The sequence below is a fragment of the Bubalus bubalis genome, chromosome 5 (assembly GCF_019923935.1).
Source record: "Bubalus bubalis isolate 160015118507 breed Murrah chromosome 5, NDDB_SH_1, whole genome shotgun sequence".
Taxonomy (NCBI): Eukaryota; Metazoa; Chordata; class Mammalia; order Artiodactyla; family Bovidae; genus Bubalus; species Bubalus bubalis.
The window spans coordinates 125,848,299-125,862,773 of NC_059161.1; the positions used below are offsets into that span (position 1 = coordinate 125,848,299).

Consider the following 14,475-nt stretch of genomic DNA (forward strand, 5'->3'; position numbering starts at 1 on the left):
CTCTCGGTGTCTTCCAAATACGATGAGAACTGATCTGCTGTTCTGCTGGGGGGAGTCGGCAGATATTAGAGTTACACAAACATTTAACCAGTGAAGCAACTGTTCATTGAGCAGCGCTGTGCTTTCCTGGTGGCTGCAAGCGCCGAAGACAGGTGGCGCCAAAGGCCCACTTCTGGACGCCGTCCGCGGGACTCCTGACAACTGACTCCGAGCGCACTCCAGAGAACCCGCGATCTTGACGACTGGAAACCGGGGGCAGGGAAGGAGAGAGCACCAGGGCCGGCTCCAACGGCATCCTGGCCTTGATCACACCCACAGGCAGTGAGCGACCTCGGAGAGTCCCGGGTCCGGAGCGGCCAAGACTTCGGTCCCGAGAAGGCGGGGCCTGACGGTGGGCGGGGCTGTAATTAACGAGAGGCGGAACCCGAGCGGAGAGGTTGTGTTCCATTCTCTGCATGGTTGAAGCTCGTGTTCAAGGCCCGAGAGAGGAGCGCTCTCTAGGTGGGCGGGACTCCTGGGCATTTTTAGCGGGAGGGACCTGGGCCTTTTTAGAGGTGGGCCATTATCTCAGTGTGAAGGGAAGGTGTGTTAGCCAGATGTGGGCGGAGCTCTTCCCCTGGGGAGGCCGGCTTGGGGCCCCGCCTCTGCGATTTGGGGCGGGGGGGGGTACTCAGGGAGCCTTCCCTGGTGGCTCAGGCGGTAAAGTGTCTGCCTGCAATGAGGGAGAGCCGGGTTCGATCCTTGGGTTGGGAAGATCACCTGGAGAGGGAAATGGCAACCCACTCCAGAACTCTTGCCTGGAAAATTCCATGGACTGAGGACCCTGGTAGGCTACAGTCAATGGGGTCAGAAAGAGTTGGACACGACTGAGTGACTTCACTCACTATCTGCCATCCATCTCAGACTCGGGGAGGGGGCGTGGCTTGTAATGGGGTTGGGGCGTAGCCAGAAGAGGAAGGGAACAAGTAAATTCGTGGAGGGCGGAGTTTTCATCTCTCCCCCGGACAGAGTTAGTGTCTCTGCGGGACTCCCTGCACTCGTGGACCTAGTCTCCAGCTCAGCAAAGGGGGGAGCTGCGTGAAGAAAATGTGTTAACTCTGGACGGAGTTCAGAGCACCTTGAAGCGAGAACTAATAATTGCCAGTCTCAAAAATTAAAAAAAAATAATAATAATTGCCAGTCTCCCAGTGCAAGCCGCACTTAGGAGGCGGGGCTTACGGCCCAGGTGGGCGGGACCTAGTACCGCCTCGGCCTGGGCGGAGCTGAAGAGCGGAGGGGCGGGGCAACCATTCGGAAGACTCTCTGAGCTGGCAGGGGGCGAGGCTTGCGGCTTTGGTGGGCGTGACCTCCGGAGAGTTCCCGAGGGGACGCTAGCCGGCCGTGGGTGGGCGTGGCTCGAAGCTCCGAGAGACCCGGCTGATAGCTCAGTCTCCGGGCGCGCCTGGAGGAGGCGGGGCCGGAGCCAGTGGGAGGAGCCTGAGTGCAGCTCCGGGTCTAGGCGGAGCCCCAATGCAGCGCTAGTGGGGGCTCTGCCCTGGGAGGCCGTCTGTTTAGGCCCGCACGCAGCTCCGCATCTGGTGCTCATTACAGGATGACAAAAAGCCGGCTCTGGGCCCCCTGCCCCACTCCCATCCCCGCCCTCTGACAGCAGTGCTTTTAACTCCTTCCTGTCCTCGAGGCGCTCTGGATCGTCTGCCCAGGGTCACAGGAGGGAATTCCAGTCCTTCACATCCTGGCGGGCTTTGCCACCCCCACAGGCCGTGCCCCCTACCTTCTCCTCCGATCTAACTCTTTGGAACACCCCTCGACCCCCTACTCCTATCCAGTGAACCTCTCTGGCTGCACCTCCGACCTTAAAAGCTTGGGCGGGATCTGGTGGGGGCGTCTGGTTTGAGTTAAGAGGAACGTGAGAGCGGAGGGCGGGGGGCGGTGCGCAGCGTTCCCTCCGCCCCCTCCGCGCCGCCCCCCACCCCGCGCCCCTATTCATCCCAACTCCCATCTCTCCTCTCCGGGTCCTGTGGGGCCCAGCTGAACCTTCCAGCCCAGGCTCAGCCCCCGGGGGTCAGAGGGTAGCAAAGGGCACTGCGTAGGGAAGAGAGCTCTGGACCACCCCTCCTCGCCTGCCCGGGTGGGTGGTCGTGGTGGTTCTCTTCCGTCCTAATTAGAGGTCCCTTAGAAGCTGCAACTGAAAAATTACAGAGTTGGTGGGAACTGGCGCCTCCCCCTCCCAGGTCCCGCCTCTCGCAGTCCCCAAGGCAATGAGCCCAGGATGAGGGCGGTTGCTGGGTCCCCACAGGCTGTGATGATTTTGGGGTGTTTTTTTTTTACCATCCCCTCCTCCCGTTCACGGGACAGCTCAGCTTGGAGCAGCCCGAACCTTTCTCAGTCTGGGGTCTCCCTGACCCAGCACCATGAACACAGAAGGGCTCCGTGCGGCTCAAGCGACAGAGGCCTTGCTTAGAGGCTGCCCAGGGAGCTGGGTATGGGATATCTCTCCCGGGTTCCTTGCTCTCTTCAGCCCTGCCTTCTAGGCTCTCCCTGAGGAGTGCCTCCGGAGCACCTACAACCCAAAGGGGTGACAATACCCTTGACTCAAACCATCTGAGCCCCAGTCACCAACTTCTGCAGCCTTCAGGGAGAGGAAGAAAAGTACCAGCAGAAAGTCAGGAGAAGTTCACCCTCTGGGCCCCCTGCACTCCCCGGAATCACCAGGCCTAGAGCTTACCTTTGACCCCTAAGCCCCAGTTTGGCTCCAGGTCAGCAGAAGCCCTCATTTCAGACTCAGTCCCACCTTCTAAGAGTTTTGGTTAAAAAAGGAACAAACATGAAATTCTCTTCATGCCAAACCTCCCACTCCTAGGCTTGCTGTGTGACCTTAGGCAAGGTTCTGCCCTCCCTGAGTTCCTGTTTCCCTGAGAATCTCTAAAACATACTCTCCCTTAAGGAGTCTTACCTTATTTCCTTGGGGGCCCAAACAAGCTGAAGGAAGATGCCTTCCTTTTTTTCTGAGTCCTCCCAGACCCTCCCCTCAGGCACCAATGGGGATTAGAAGCTTTGGGTGAGGTTGGCACCCCATTTATTGGAGAAGTCCCCAGCACCCACCCCCTGAGGTCCTGGGGGCCTTGGCATCTCCTCCACCATGAGTGCTGGGCCAAGAAAACAGAGTTCCCAAGAGTCAAGTCTAGTAGCTGACTGAGAGAGGAGCCTGGCTGGGCCCGGGGGAGCAGGAAGCCTTCTGTCCAGCTGGGCAGCCCCCATGGGTCCCTGGTGCAGCCTGGGCCATAAGTCCAATGCATGCCCCTTCCCCTTCACCCCATGGGGGGGGCTGCACCCCATCACACGCTGGTTCTGCAGGTCTGCACCCCTGTGAGGCTGCCCCGGTGGGGCGCGGGTTCCGTCGGGCCCTTGCTCCCAGCGTGGGTGACCCAGCGATAGCAGTCGGTCACGCGCTTGTTGGGCGCGTGGGGGCCACAGCGGGTACAGTACACAATGCCCAGTGCAAGTAGGACCACCAAGAAGACGCATGTTGGCACAAGGAGTGCCACCAGGAGCCACCGGTCATCCCTCCGGCTTCGGCCAGCTGGACTGGCCTCCCCCAGGGCTGGAGGAGCTGATGTGGTGACTGCCGAGGACAGCCACGGAGCCAGACTGGGGTCAAGAGTACCTTCCCTTGGGACTTGTGGGGCTTTGGAGTCGGGGTGTGGAGTGCTGGCGAGAGAGGTCTGGCTAGTGGAGCTCCGAGGGGGCAGAGGAGTGTGGAAGGCTGGGGCTTGGGAGGCAGCAGGCACAGGGACATCTTGATGGGCAGGGGGCACAGGGGACCTGAAAGCAGTGTTCCGAGAAGGCTGGACGGGAGAAGTAATGGGATGGTGGCCAGCCTGGGCTTTGAGGATCGGGACATCTCGGGTCACAGGAGGTTGAGGGGGACTGGAGGTGGTGACCAGAGGGGTGTGGTTAGCTGGGATTTGAGGCAAAGGCGTGGTGTTCTGGGTATCAACGCCCTGGGTATCTGGGAACATGGGGGACTGGTGAGCGGGGAAGAGCTTGGGATATTTGGCTGAGGCCACTGGGGGCTGGTGGGCAGGGGTCGGTCCTGGCTGTGCGGCAGAGATAATGAGGGGTCGGTGGGCAGAAGGCAGGTCTGGATAGTTGGCTGAGATCATGGGGAACTGGTGGTCAGAGGGCAAAGCTGGGTGTATGGCAGGGATCACGGGGGGCTGGGGGGCCAGGGCCAGGGGTGGGCGTGTGGCAGAGATAATAGCGGGTTGGTGGGCAGAAGGCAGTGGGGGGCGCGTGGCCGAGATCACCACAGGGCGGGTGACAGAGAGCACTGAGGAGTGGTGGGGGACCTCAGGGGCACTAAGTGGGGGTGGCCAGGTGGGGTACAGGTAGGGCATCCCTGGCTCCCCGTCCTCTGGGAAGCTAGGTCTATAGGCCAGGTCAAAGTCGGATGACTGTGTGGCCTCCATCCATGGGATCCCAGGCATCTCTGTCCAGCCACCATCGAAGGCCTCCCAGGCTTCCTCTTCGTCCTCTTCCTCCTCCCCTTCATCCAGCAACCCGTCCTCGAGGTCCTGGGACGCCTGGGCACCCATGGCCCCGGCGGGGCTGCAGCTGATGCCATCAGCCTCTAGCTCGTGGCCCTCGCTGCAGTAGCACTCGAAGCCACCAACATAGTTGACACACATCTGCTGGCACACGCCGGCAATCTGGCACTCATCCGTGTCCACGCAGCGGTGCGGCTCATCCTCAGCGGGCCGGAAACCCAGGCGACAGTGGCAGCTGAAGCCCTGCGGCCCCCCAGGCTCACACTGCTGCTCACACGGGGCATGGGCGCATGGGTCCTCGCAGCTGCGCCCGTCTGCTGCCAGCCGGAAGCCCTCGCTGCAGCGACAGGACACCCGACCGTCCGCCGCCTCGACGCACTCGTGTTCACAGCCCCCATTGTCGGGGCCACAGCCGATACCGGGGCACAAGGGGCCCGTCCGCGACCAGCCCACGCCACCCTCAGGCTGCTTCACGCAGAGCAGAGAGGCTTTTCTGCCAGCCTGGCACGGCACGGCAGCCACAGAGCCAAAGGGCAGCCACTCAAACTCCTCGGAGACCAGGTGGAAGGGCGTGGTGTAGATGGCTGGGCCAGCCTGGCCCACCTCCTCGGGCAGCGCGGGGCAGGAGCCCTCGAAGCCGAACTGGCACAGGTAACCATCGACGGCCAGCGTGCAAGAGCCCTCGAGCCAGCGATGCTCGCCACTTGCCTCCAGGGCGGCGCAGCGCTGGGCCGGGCAGGGCCCGCCTGTGGCAGGCTGGGCCCAGTTGGTGAAGGCGGTGTCCTGGTCCCCTGTGGTCCACGTGAAGCCGCGCAGCGGACGCTGGGGTTGGCATTGCCGGGCCTGCCGCTGCAGCCCGATCCACAGCAGCCGGCTGGCCGGCCCGGAGCCCACCAGGCTGTCCACACGCCGGGCCTCCTCGAGGGTCCGCGGTGTGGCCAGGTCGCCCCCCAGTTCGCGGCAAGCCCGCCAAGCCTCCAGGAAGGTGCGGCGCCGCGGGAAGAGCGCGTAACAGCTGCCCGGGGCGCAGGCAGCGCGGGGCTCGGTGGCCCAGGGGGCCTGGCCCAGTGTGGGCACCGCGGCCGCCCAGGCCAGCAGCAGGCGCAGCAGCATCGCGACGCCCCCCGACTGGCCCGGGCCCGGCCGGCGGCGGCTCTTGACAGGGGGAGGGACTGGGGCCTCTGGTGGGCGGGCCGGGGGCGGGCCCGGGCCGGGCTCGGGCCTTGTAAGGAGTGGGGCTGGGGCCGCTGCCAGCTCCCTGCTCCCGCTCCCCCGGGGCCGCCAGAGCAGGAAGCCGTCGGGCGGGGGGCAGGAGTGGGGTGGGGTGCTGAGGGTGGGGGCGGGGGAGGGGAGGAGGCTCAGCTAACGGGCTGGGGAGTCCGGGTAGGAGGCGGGAGGACCCCCAGAAACGTCCTGCGCCGTCTGGGGCTCTTGGCGGTTGGGTGAGGTCGTTCCCAGATACTGACGGAGACCCGACTGGGGACACACCGATCTCATCACACCCGTGAACAGCCTCCCGTCCTGTGGGTGGAAACACGCTCTGACTCAGGCCCTCTCATCACACACGTGTGTGCGCTCTCTCTCAGACCCTGTCTCTCCATCTCAGATCGGCCTCCGCTCTGACACGCTGACCGCTTTAGGTGTCCCTGCGAAAGGGAGGTGGCATCTACCGGCCCTAAGACACAAAGTCCCTCAGGGTCGCGTGCAGCCCCGGGGTGTGGGAACCACCTGGATCACCCAGGCGCCGGCATCCTCCGGCCTCATTTCTCTACAGGGCTCCTGAGGCTACCTCTGCCCCCAAGCCTCCTGGCTCCAGCTGGACGCGGGGTGGGGGCTGGGGGGAAGGAGGAGGGGCAGGGGGCTGCCCTCCCTTCACCTCTGCTCAGCCTGGGGCCCTGGGAACCTGGGCTTAGAGGGGGCGGAGGCGGCCCCTAAACAGGAAATGCTTCGCTTGGGCTCCTGCTGCAGGAGGGCTGGGTGCGTGGGGGAGGGGGCCAGGCAGGGTGAGCAGGGCTGGCTGGGACCAACTGGGAGAGGCTGTGTATGGGCACGGGGCACACAGTGATGCACACATGTGTGTGACACAGGCATCACATGTGTGGCTCCCTCCCTGCCCCCAGGGCCTGCTCTGTAGGCCTGGCTGGGGTCCTCTTCCCGCCCCTCCTGGAAGCCTCTAGAGGCCTGTGTGCTGAGCACCATCATGCAGGATGGTCCCCCCGGAGCCGTTTGCCAGATTAACCCCTGCACACCCACTGCGCTCCTAGCAGGAATTTGAGCCCAGGCTGGAGACACCGAGAAGAAGTTCTGCCCCTCCGTGTGCTGCCCCCGGACCGGCTCGGCTTCCCACTCTGCCCCTGACCTGCTGTGTGATGGCAGGAAGTGGCTGACCTTCTCTGGGTCCTCATTTTCATTACCTACAAAATGAGGGGAACGTGCCAGGGCCCTTCAGCTCAGCAGGGCTATTGTATCACTGTGCGCAAATGTGCTTTGTCAGCTGCAAAGCACAAGACAAATGTTCCTTAGTCTTCTGAGCAAATCTGGGTGGGGGGGAGGTGGAGCCCCTTGCTAACCTTCTTGCAGTGGCAGGGCTGGCCCTGCAGATGCGGCCAGTCGCTTGGAGAGCCAAGGCTTCAGAAGGGCTTGCCCAATGCCAGGAAGGTGGTTCTTTCAAGGTTTCCATCTGTGAAGTATAGAGATTCATCCCCTTTCTCAGGGGAGGAAAGTCAATATGGGGCCGTTCATCCTTCCATTGGCTCAGGCCCAAAGTCTTGAGATCATCCTTGACTCCTTTCTCCCACACCCCACGTGCAATCTCTCAGCAATCCTGTTGGCTTCACCTTCAAAGTAGATCCAGAATCTGATTGCTTCTCACCACTTCCTCTGCCACCCATGTCTGGCCCAAGCCGCTACACTTGTCCATCTAGATTCTTGCAACAGCCTCTCCTCTGGTCCCTTTCTTGCCTTCTCCCTCCTGTCAGGGAGATCTTTTTAAAACCCAAGTCAGATCCAATCACTCTCCTGCTCAGAACTGTCATGGCCCCCATCTCACTCAGAAGGAAGGCCAAAGTCCTCACTAAATATGGCCCCCAGGCCCTTGTGATCTCCCTGCAAACTCCCTCTCTCACCCGTCTTCCTTCCCCTCATTCCTGCTGCGCCAGCCGCTCTGGCCTGTGGCTGTCCCTTAAGCTCACCAGGCCACGTGTCTACCTCAGGGCCTTTGCACTGACTGTTTTTCTGCCTAGAACACTCTTCCTGCAAGAGATGAAGTCTCTGCTTCTTTACTTTCTTCAGGTCTCAGCTCAAGTATCATCATCCCACATTCCCCTGGCCCCACCATACCTTGGTCTTGTTCCATTTTTCTCCTTTGCACTTACCATTATTTGACATAGTATAGGTTTGCTTTTTGGCCTGATGGCTCAGATGGTAAAGAATCTGCCTGCAATGCAGGCAACTTGGCTTTGATCCCTGGGTCGGGAAGATCCCCTGGAGAAGGGAATGGCTACCCACTCCAATATTCTTGCCTGGGAAATCCCACAGACCGAGGAATCTGGCCGGCTATAGTCCATAAAGTCACAAAGACTTGGACACAGCTGAGCGACCAATAGTTTCACTTTTTTCACTTTCTGAATTCCCCAGTAGCCGGAGTTTTTTGGCCTCGGCATGATTGAGACTCAGGGCTGGGTAGTGATACCTTGTGGAGACTGTTCTGTGCATTGTAAGGTGTTTAGCAGCATCCTTGGCTTCTCTCTAGATGCCAGTAGCATTCTTCCAGGTGGAACAATCAAAGGACTCCAGTCATCACCAAATGTCACGTCCCCTGGGGGCAGCATTGCCCCAGGTAGAGAACCCTTGCTCAGGAGACCGGAAGCTCCATTCCTGTAGGGTCATTGTCTTGTTTCTTGTATTTCCCAAGCCAGGAAAGCTCCTGTCCCACAGATCCCACTCAGTGGGCTTTGCTGAATGAACGAATGAATGAAAGGGGAATTCCCTGGTAGTCCAGTGGTTAGAACTCCATGCTTTCACTGTTGTGGGCCTGGGTTTGATCCCTGGTCAGGGAATTAAGATCCCACATGCTGCATGCAGCCAAATAAACCAAAGACGTTTAAAAAAAAGAAGGAAGGAAGGAAGGAATGTGGAGATGAGACTCGGCCAAGTGAAGAACCTGGCTCAGGGCAACACAGTGGGGATGGTGGATTCTACCTGCAGCCAAAGCCCACCTGCTTCCCACATTCACCAGCCTCCCCCAGAAGTCATCCATCCTAAACCCGAGAGATTCCTGGAAATCAACAAGTTTGTTTTTTTTTTGCATAGGAGGCCCAGGGAGTCTCAGAGCGAGTCGGTGACAGGGGTGGCTGGGACTAGAACCAAGGCATTAGACCCTTCTTCTAGTTCCCTTTTTGCTGCAGCACCCTGAAGAGTCATTGGAGTGGTCTAAGAGATGGGTGTGATGTCAAGAAGGGAGGATGGAAGGCAGGCATGATGGGAAGAAGGCAGAGCCTAAACAAAGTTACTTAGCTGGGAGAGCTCCTGATGAGTTTGGAGAATATGAAGGACCCTGCTGGGTCTGGAGAGGGGTTAGGATGAGAGGGACAACGGAGAGTGGAGAGAGAAAGGGGGTAGAGGCCTGGCCTGGGAGGTGGTGGAGCTGCTCCTGGAAGGCTGGTCTCCATCATAGGGGCACAGGGCAGAGGCGGGATGATGAGAAATCCCTGTGGCTGGTGTGCGGTGGATGGAGGGGGGGCCGGAGGCCAGGGACCAGTTAGGAGGTTGTTGCAATAGTCTGGGAGGCGGGAGGGAGCTGGCTGGAGAGCCGGGCAGCAGGCGGGGCAGGCTGGGGGAGGCAGCCTCTGGAGGCTCCTCAGGGGCGGGCCGGAGCCTGGTCCAAGGGTGTGGCGGGCCCAGTCATGATTCAGGCAATGGCCAGTGCCGGGGCGTCTGAGGGGAGGCTGCAGGCCGTCTGGCGAGTGGGTGGGTCAGATCCGAGGTCAGGACTACAGCCTCAGTGGGGGTGAGGCACTGGGGAGCAGGCGAGGGACCCAGGAGGAGGAGGGTCAAGGGCCAAATTCCAGATGGCCCAGCTGGGCAAGTGGAGGGAAGCCTGAGCCAGGGTGGCTGGTGGTGGTGGGGGTAGGGGGCCACCCTTGACTGCCAGCAGACTAAGGGTTTGATAGGTAGAGCATGAGACTTGGGGAGACACCAGGGCGCCCAGTTTGGGTGGGCATCTAGCACTCACCTGTGCCCCTGGCCAGGTGAGGAGAGGTAAGGTGGGAGCCACCCAAGAATTTCCCACCCTAATCGGGATGGGGAATGTGGTGGGCAAGCATCGTGGATCTGGGTGAGGGGTAGAGAGGGGCTTGTTGTGGTCTTCCGGCCAGTCCTGTTCAGCCTGACTCATCTTGGTTCACCAAGAGCCCAGAGAAGATGCTGGTGTGATGACTGCTTCAGAGGATGGGTAGGTGAGGATATGGATGGATAGATGGAAGCGTGGTTTAGACAGGAGAATGGATCGATGGATGGATGGATGGACAGATGGATAGATAGAAGGATTGAGGAATGAGCAAGTGGATGGATAGACAGATGGCTAAGTAGGAGGGTATGTGGATGAGAAAACGTTTAGATGCCTGGCTGGGTATAGGTAGTGTCAGAATCGCTCACTTATGATTAGCTGCCACCATGATGGGTGGCACGGTCAGAATGTGACTCTGGGGGTTTCGAGGAGTGTAGCCCAGGAGGACGAGATGGCTTGGGCCACCCCCTGGCAGGGAGCATGGCTGTTACCTCCCTGTTACCACCCAGCTGGTTTTCTCTGCTGGGGCCTAAGCCATTGTGTCTCCCTGGCTGGCGTGTGGGGACAGCTCAGGATACCAGGCATAGCTCAGGCTGGGAGTCAGGAGGCTGGGGTTCCCCACTCTCACCCTGGCCTTTATGGGGAGAGCTCACCTCAGGAGGGATGCGGGGACAGAAGCCCACTGCCCCAGGAGGAGCACTGGCTTCCAGCTCCTGGGACAAGCCAGGCGGTGGTTTTGGAGGCGGGGCCCATGGGGGTGGGGGCGAAGGCAGCTTGCAGAGGGGGCTGGCCCAAAGAGGGCCCAGTGGAACAGCCAGGATGGGGGGGCTGCGTGTGATTGGGGGCGCCCCCTGGGCAGGCGTCCTGGAGAGCCTTGGCACGACGGGCCGCTGAGCCAGCACATTGCTTTGTGCACGAATCACCTCCTTTCCTCCTTCCTCTTTTGTCCCCCTCCCCTACCCCCTCCATGTCTAAATTCTTCCCAAACCACCCTAGCCTTCAGGCTTCGGGAGGAAGGGCCAACGGGTGGGCGGGAGGCGCCTGGTCCTGGGTGGGAGAGGTCCCAGGGCAGGAGTGGGGAGGGAGCGGGGTTGACGGCGGGCCCTCCCCTGCCCCACGTGCTGGTGCCACACCCTGTGTGCTTCTGGACAGGAGAGCCCCACAGGAAGGGGGGTGCTGCCGACCGGACAGGGTGGGAGAGAGAGAGGCTTGGAGAAGGTGGGGCCCGGGAAGAAGGGGTGTCTTCCAGGCCTAGCCCCTGGGGGTAAAGGATTCTGACAGCTTGAGGGGGCTGAGGCCGGGTGGAGGTGGCTTTGCCATCAAGACCGTGTGTTTGTGGGTGTCACCTTGGTGTTTATGCACGACTGTGTGTGTGCATGTGTGCATGCGTGCACTCTTACGAGCCTGGCACTGCTGTGGGTGTGTACAGCTGGGTGACACATGTCCCCGAGGGCCTGCACCTGTGCCCACAGCTGAGGACAGAGCATGTGGCGGCTCTGGGATGGCCCAACCTGGGCCCAACTGGAGCCCCATTCCTTCTCCTGGCCGAGGCTGGACCTGAACATCTGGCCACATCTGGCCGGGGCGCTGCGAGTCCTGGAGCCCCCATGAGAAATAGAGGAGCCCAGTCGTGCTCCCCCTGCTCCAGAGAGAGACCAAGCTTGCAGCAGGTCACACAGGTGGAGGCCTGTACCCGAGGCAGGGAGGTGGCGGAGGGGGTCCTGGGACCACCAGAGGACTGCTCTGTTCCTCTCTGGGGCCCTTTGGCCGCGGGGCTCCACCGAGCGGCCCTGCCCTGGCCCTTCCGTGTGCTCAAGGGGCATCCTGGCTGGCCTTTCTCTGGCCACAGCTGCCTCATCTGTGGCAGGTGCCTGCGGCAGTGAGCTCTCTGGTCCCTGTGGTGTCTGGCCTCCAGGTGGCCCACTCTGCCCGGTTTTGTGAGGACTTGCCTGGTCTCAGTGGGCAAGTCCCCTGCCCCTGGAGCCTCCTCCTCGGCCCCACAAATGAGGATGGTTGGTCCTCCCGTCTCCAGGGACGTTTCTGCATCCACCGTCTTCCTGCCCAATCAAGTCCCCAGGGACCTCCATGTCCCATTTCCCTCCCTCTGACTGTAGGGTGTCTTCCTCTCTTCTCCTCTCTCTCGCCTCTCTGTCAGGGTCTCTAGCTCCCCTGCCTGTCTCTGGGGTCCCTCTGTCTCCTCTCCTGTCCCTGGGATGGTCCCCTTGTTGGTCTCTGGGGTCTGTCTCTCTGTTCTAGGCCCTCCTCGGTGTCTCCCCTCTAGAGTCCCCCCCATCCTGTCCCAGGGTCTCTGGCTCACCGCCTTCCCTGGGTGGTCTAAGCCTTCCCCCTCTCCCCTGGCTCGAAGCCCCAGGGCTGGCTGGGGTGGGAGCCAGGTCTGGGGGCTGTGACCAGGCCGGGAAGGGGAACCCAAGCAGACATGATATTTATGTTAGGACTTCAAAGTGGAGCAGAGCCCAAGTCGGGGGTGGGGGGGGGGTTGGTGAGGGCTGTCAAGGGGCGGGAGGGGTGGGAGAGAGGCAGGCAGGAGCCAGGCTGAGGTCAGCTCAGGCCCCGCCCTGGTGAGGGTCTCCTTGGTGACACACACCTCCCCCGTGGGACGCTGAGACCCAGAGTGGGCTATTTTGGTGCTGAGTTCCAAGAAAGGCACTTCCTGTACCCGCGGCCTGTCCCTAACCCCATCCTCTCTTCCTGTCACCCTGCAGGGGGAGCTGGGTCCTTGCCTGGGAGGCAGGGGGCTTCGAGGGGGAGCGGGAGCTGAGGACTCCGGCAGGAAAACATCCCTGGCGCTGGGACAGGCGCATCCTCAGCTCTCTCTGGCAGAGGCCTTGCCTGGCAGGGCAGCGAGGGTCTGTAACCCCATGGGCCCTGACTGAGCCAGGCTGGTCCAGCCACTCAAGGCTTCTGGGGGTCACGGGGCTGCCTGCCTGAGGGCCCGAGGGGCCGACATGGCCGTGAAGGTCACCCCACCCCTGCTCCGCCACCCTTGGCCTAACCCCTGCTAAAGACACCCAGCTGTTGGGGCTGGGAAGGCATGGGGTCAGGGGCCCAGGCCCCGGGCGGGATGGGCGAGGGACTGTTTGTCTCATTCTGCGACTCGGTTCCATGTCCTAAGCCCTGTCCAGGAGCCAGACCCAGCAGACACCCCTTCAGGCCGGGGCCACCTCCCCCCCTGCCAAAAGCCTCCCCCATCTCAGACTAGAGGCTTGCTCTGGTCCCAAGACCCTCTGGTCCCAGGCCCACTTGGGCCTCCCAAGCCCCAGGCCCCTGGACCGTTCCCCCGGCCCGCCTTCCCCAGGCACTTCCCATGAATCACTCAGGCTGGAATCTGATGAGCTCAGGCCTCCCCGCCCAGTGCTGCTGGCCTCTGCCTCCTGCCTGGCCAGTGGGGTCACCACACCCCCCACGAGGGTCTTCTCAGCAACTCACAACCCCCACTGGGGTCCACCATGGGGTGGGGCGGCTGAGTGGCGGCTGGGATAGGCCCCGGCCCTGTGGGTCCGCGTCTGTGTCTGCACTTGTGTGTATGAGCATCTACACTTCTCCGCCTGTGCAGCATAGGAAGGAGGAAGCCGGTCCGAGCCGAGCCGGAGCCCTGGGTGTGTCCGTGGCAGCCTGGCAGGGGTGGGTGTGTGTCGAGGAGTCCTTGTGGAACAGGTCACCACGTGTCTCCGTGTCTCTATATGTGTCAGGGAGTCACATTCTGAATCTGAAAGGGAGGGTGTTGAGGGAGTATCTCTGAGTTCGCAGACCCAGGGGCGTCCGTGTCAGGGTGCGGCTCAGAGGAGGGGCCGTGTGTGTCTGTGTCCCGTCTCGCAGGGCGCGACTGGCTCACAGTGTCAGGGTGTTGCTAACGCTCTGGGTGTTCCTCTTAAGGGTGGTGGCGCTCAGCCGTTCTGGTAAGTGACCGTGGCAGGTGAGGTGTGACACAGCCCGTGGGCAAATGAGTCAGGGTGTTTTGTGTGTTAGGTTGTGTACATGAACATGGTCTCCAGGCCATACAGGGTGTTCATTGCTTTGTCTTCAAGTTGAGTCAGGGCGTTGTGGATCTCAGTGACGCCTTCCTCCCCACCCCTGGCAGGGTCCTCTCTCAGGCCACCCCACGGGCCTGGCTCCTGGGCCTGCCCGGAAAGAGAGCCCTGGAGGGGATGTGGCCGCTCCCGCATTCCCTTCCCAACCTCCGCTAGCAGGATCCTGTTCGCAGGGCGGTCCCAGGGCCCCTCTGCAAGAGCTGCTTCCCTCCTGGCACCAGGCCCTGCACCATCCTCGAAGGGAGTGCCCTGGGTCCCTGGGTGGCCTCAGGAGAGAAGGGACCTTGGCAATGAGGGGGAGCAGGGCACGCTCGCCCCCTAGTGGCGGAAATGGAGGCTGCACCGCTGCCCCGAGTCCCAGGAACCAGGATGAACGGTGTAGGCTGAGTCTTCCTGGATCAATTATTCCGCACACACTTACCAAGTGGGAGTTCCTGGCCAGGCATTGTTCGAGGCCCCCAGGGTTCAGCAGGGAACAAGGCTGACTTGGCTCTGGCCTTCGGGTGAGGAAGACAGACAGTAAACCAATTCAGAGAACTTCTGTGAGGTGGAAGTGCAACAGTTCCAAGTGAGGAAATGACGGCTGCTCCTC

General features: G+C 61.5%; 1 protein-coding gene across 1 annotated transcript; it reads right to left on the reverse strand.

Moving 5' to 3' along the window:
• Positions 1-3,059: 3,059 nt before the first annotated feature.
• Positions 3,060-5,698, reverse strand: CD248 (CD248 molecule). Its single transcript, XM_006056418.4, has one exon. The coding sequence runs from the start codon at positions 5,658-5,660 to the stop codon at positions 3,336-3,338; it is 2,325 nt and encodes a 774-aa protein (XP_006056480.3). The 5' UTR covers positions 5,661-5,698; the 3' UTR covers positions 3,060-3,335.
• Positions 5,699-14,475: the final 8,777 nt, after the last annotated feature.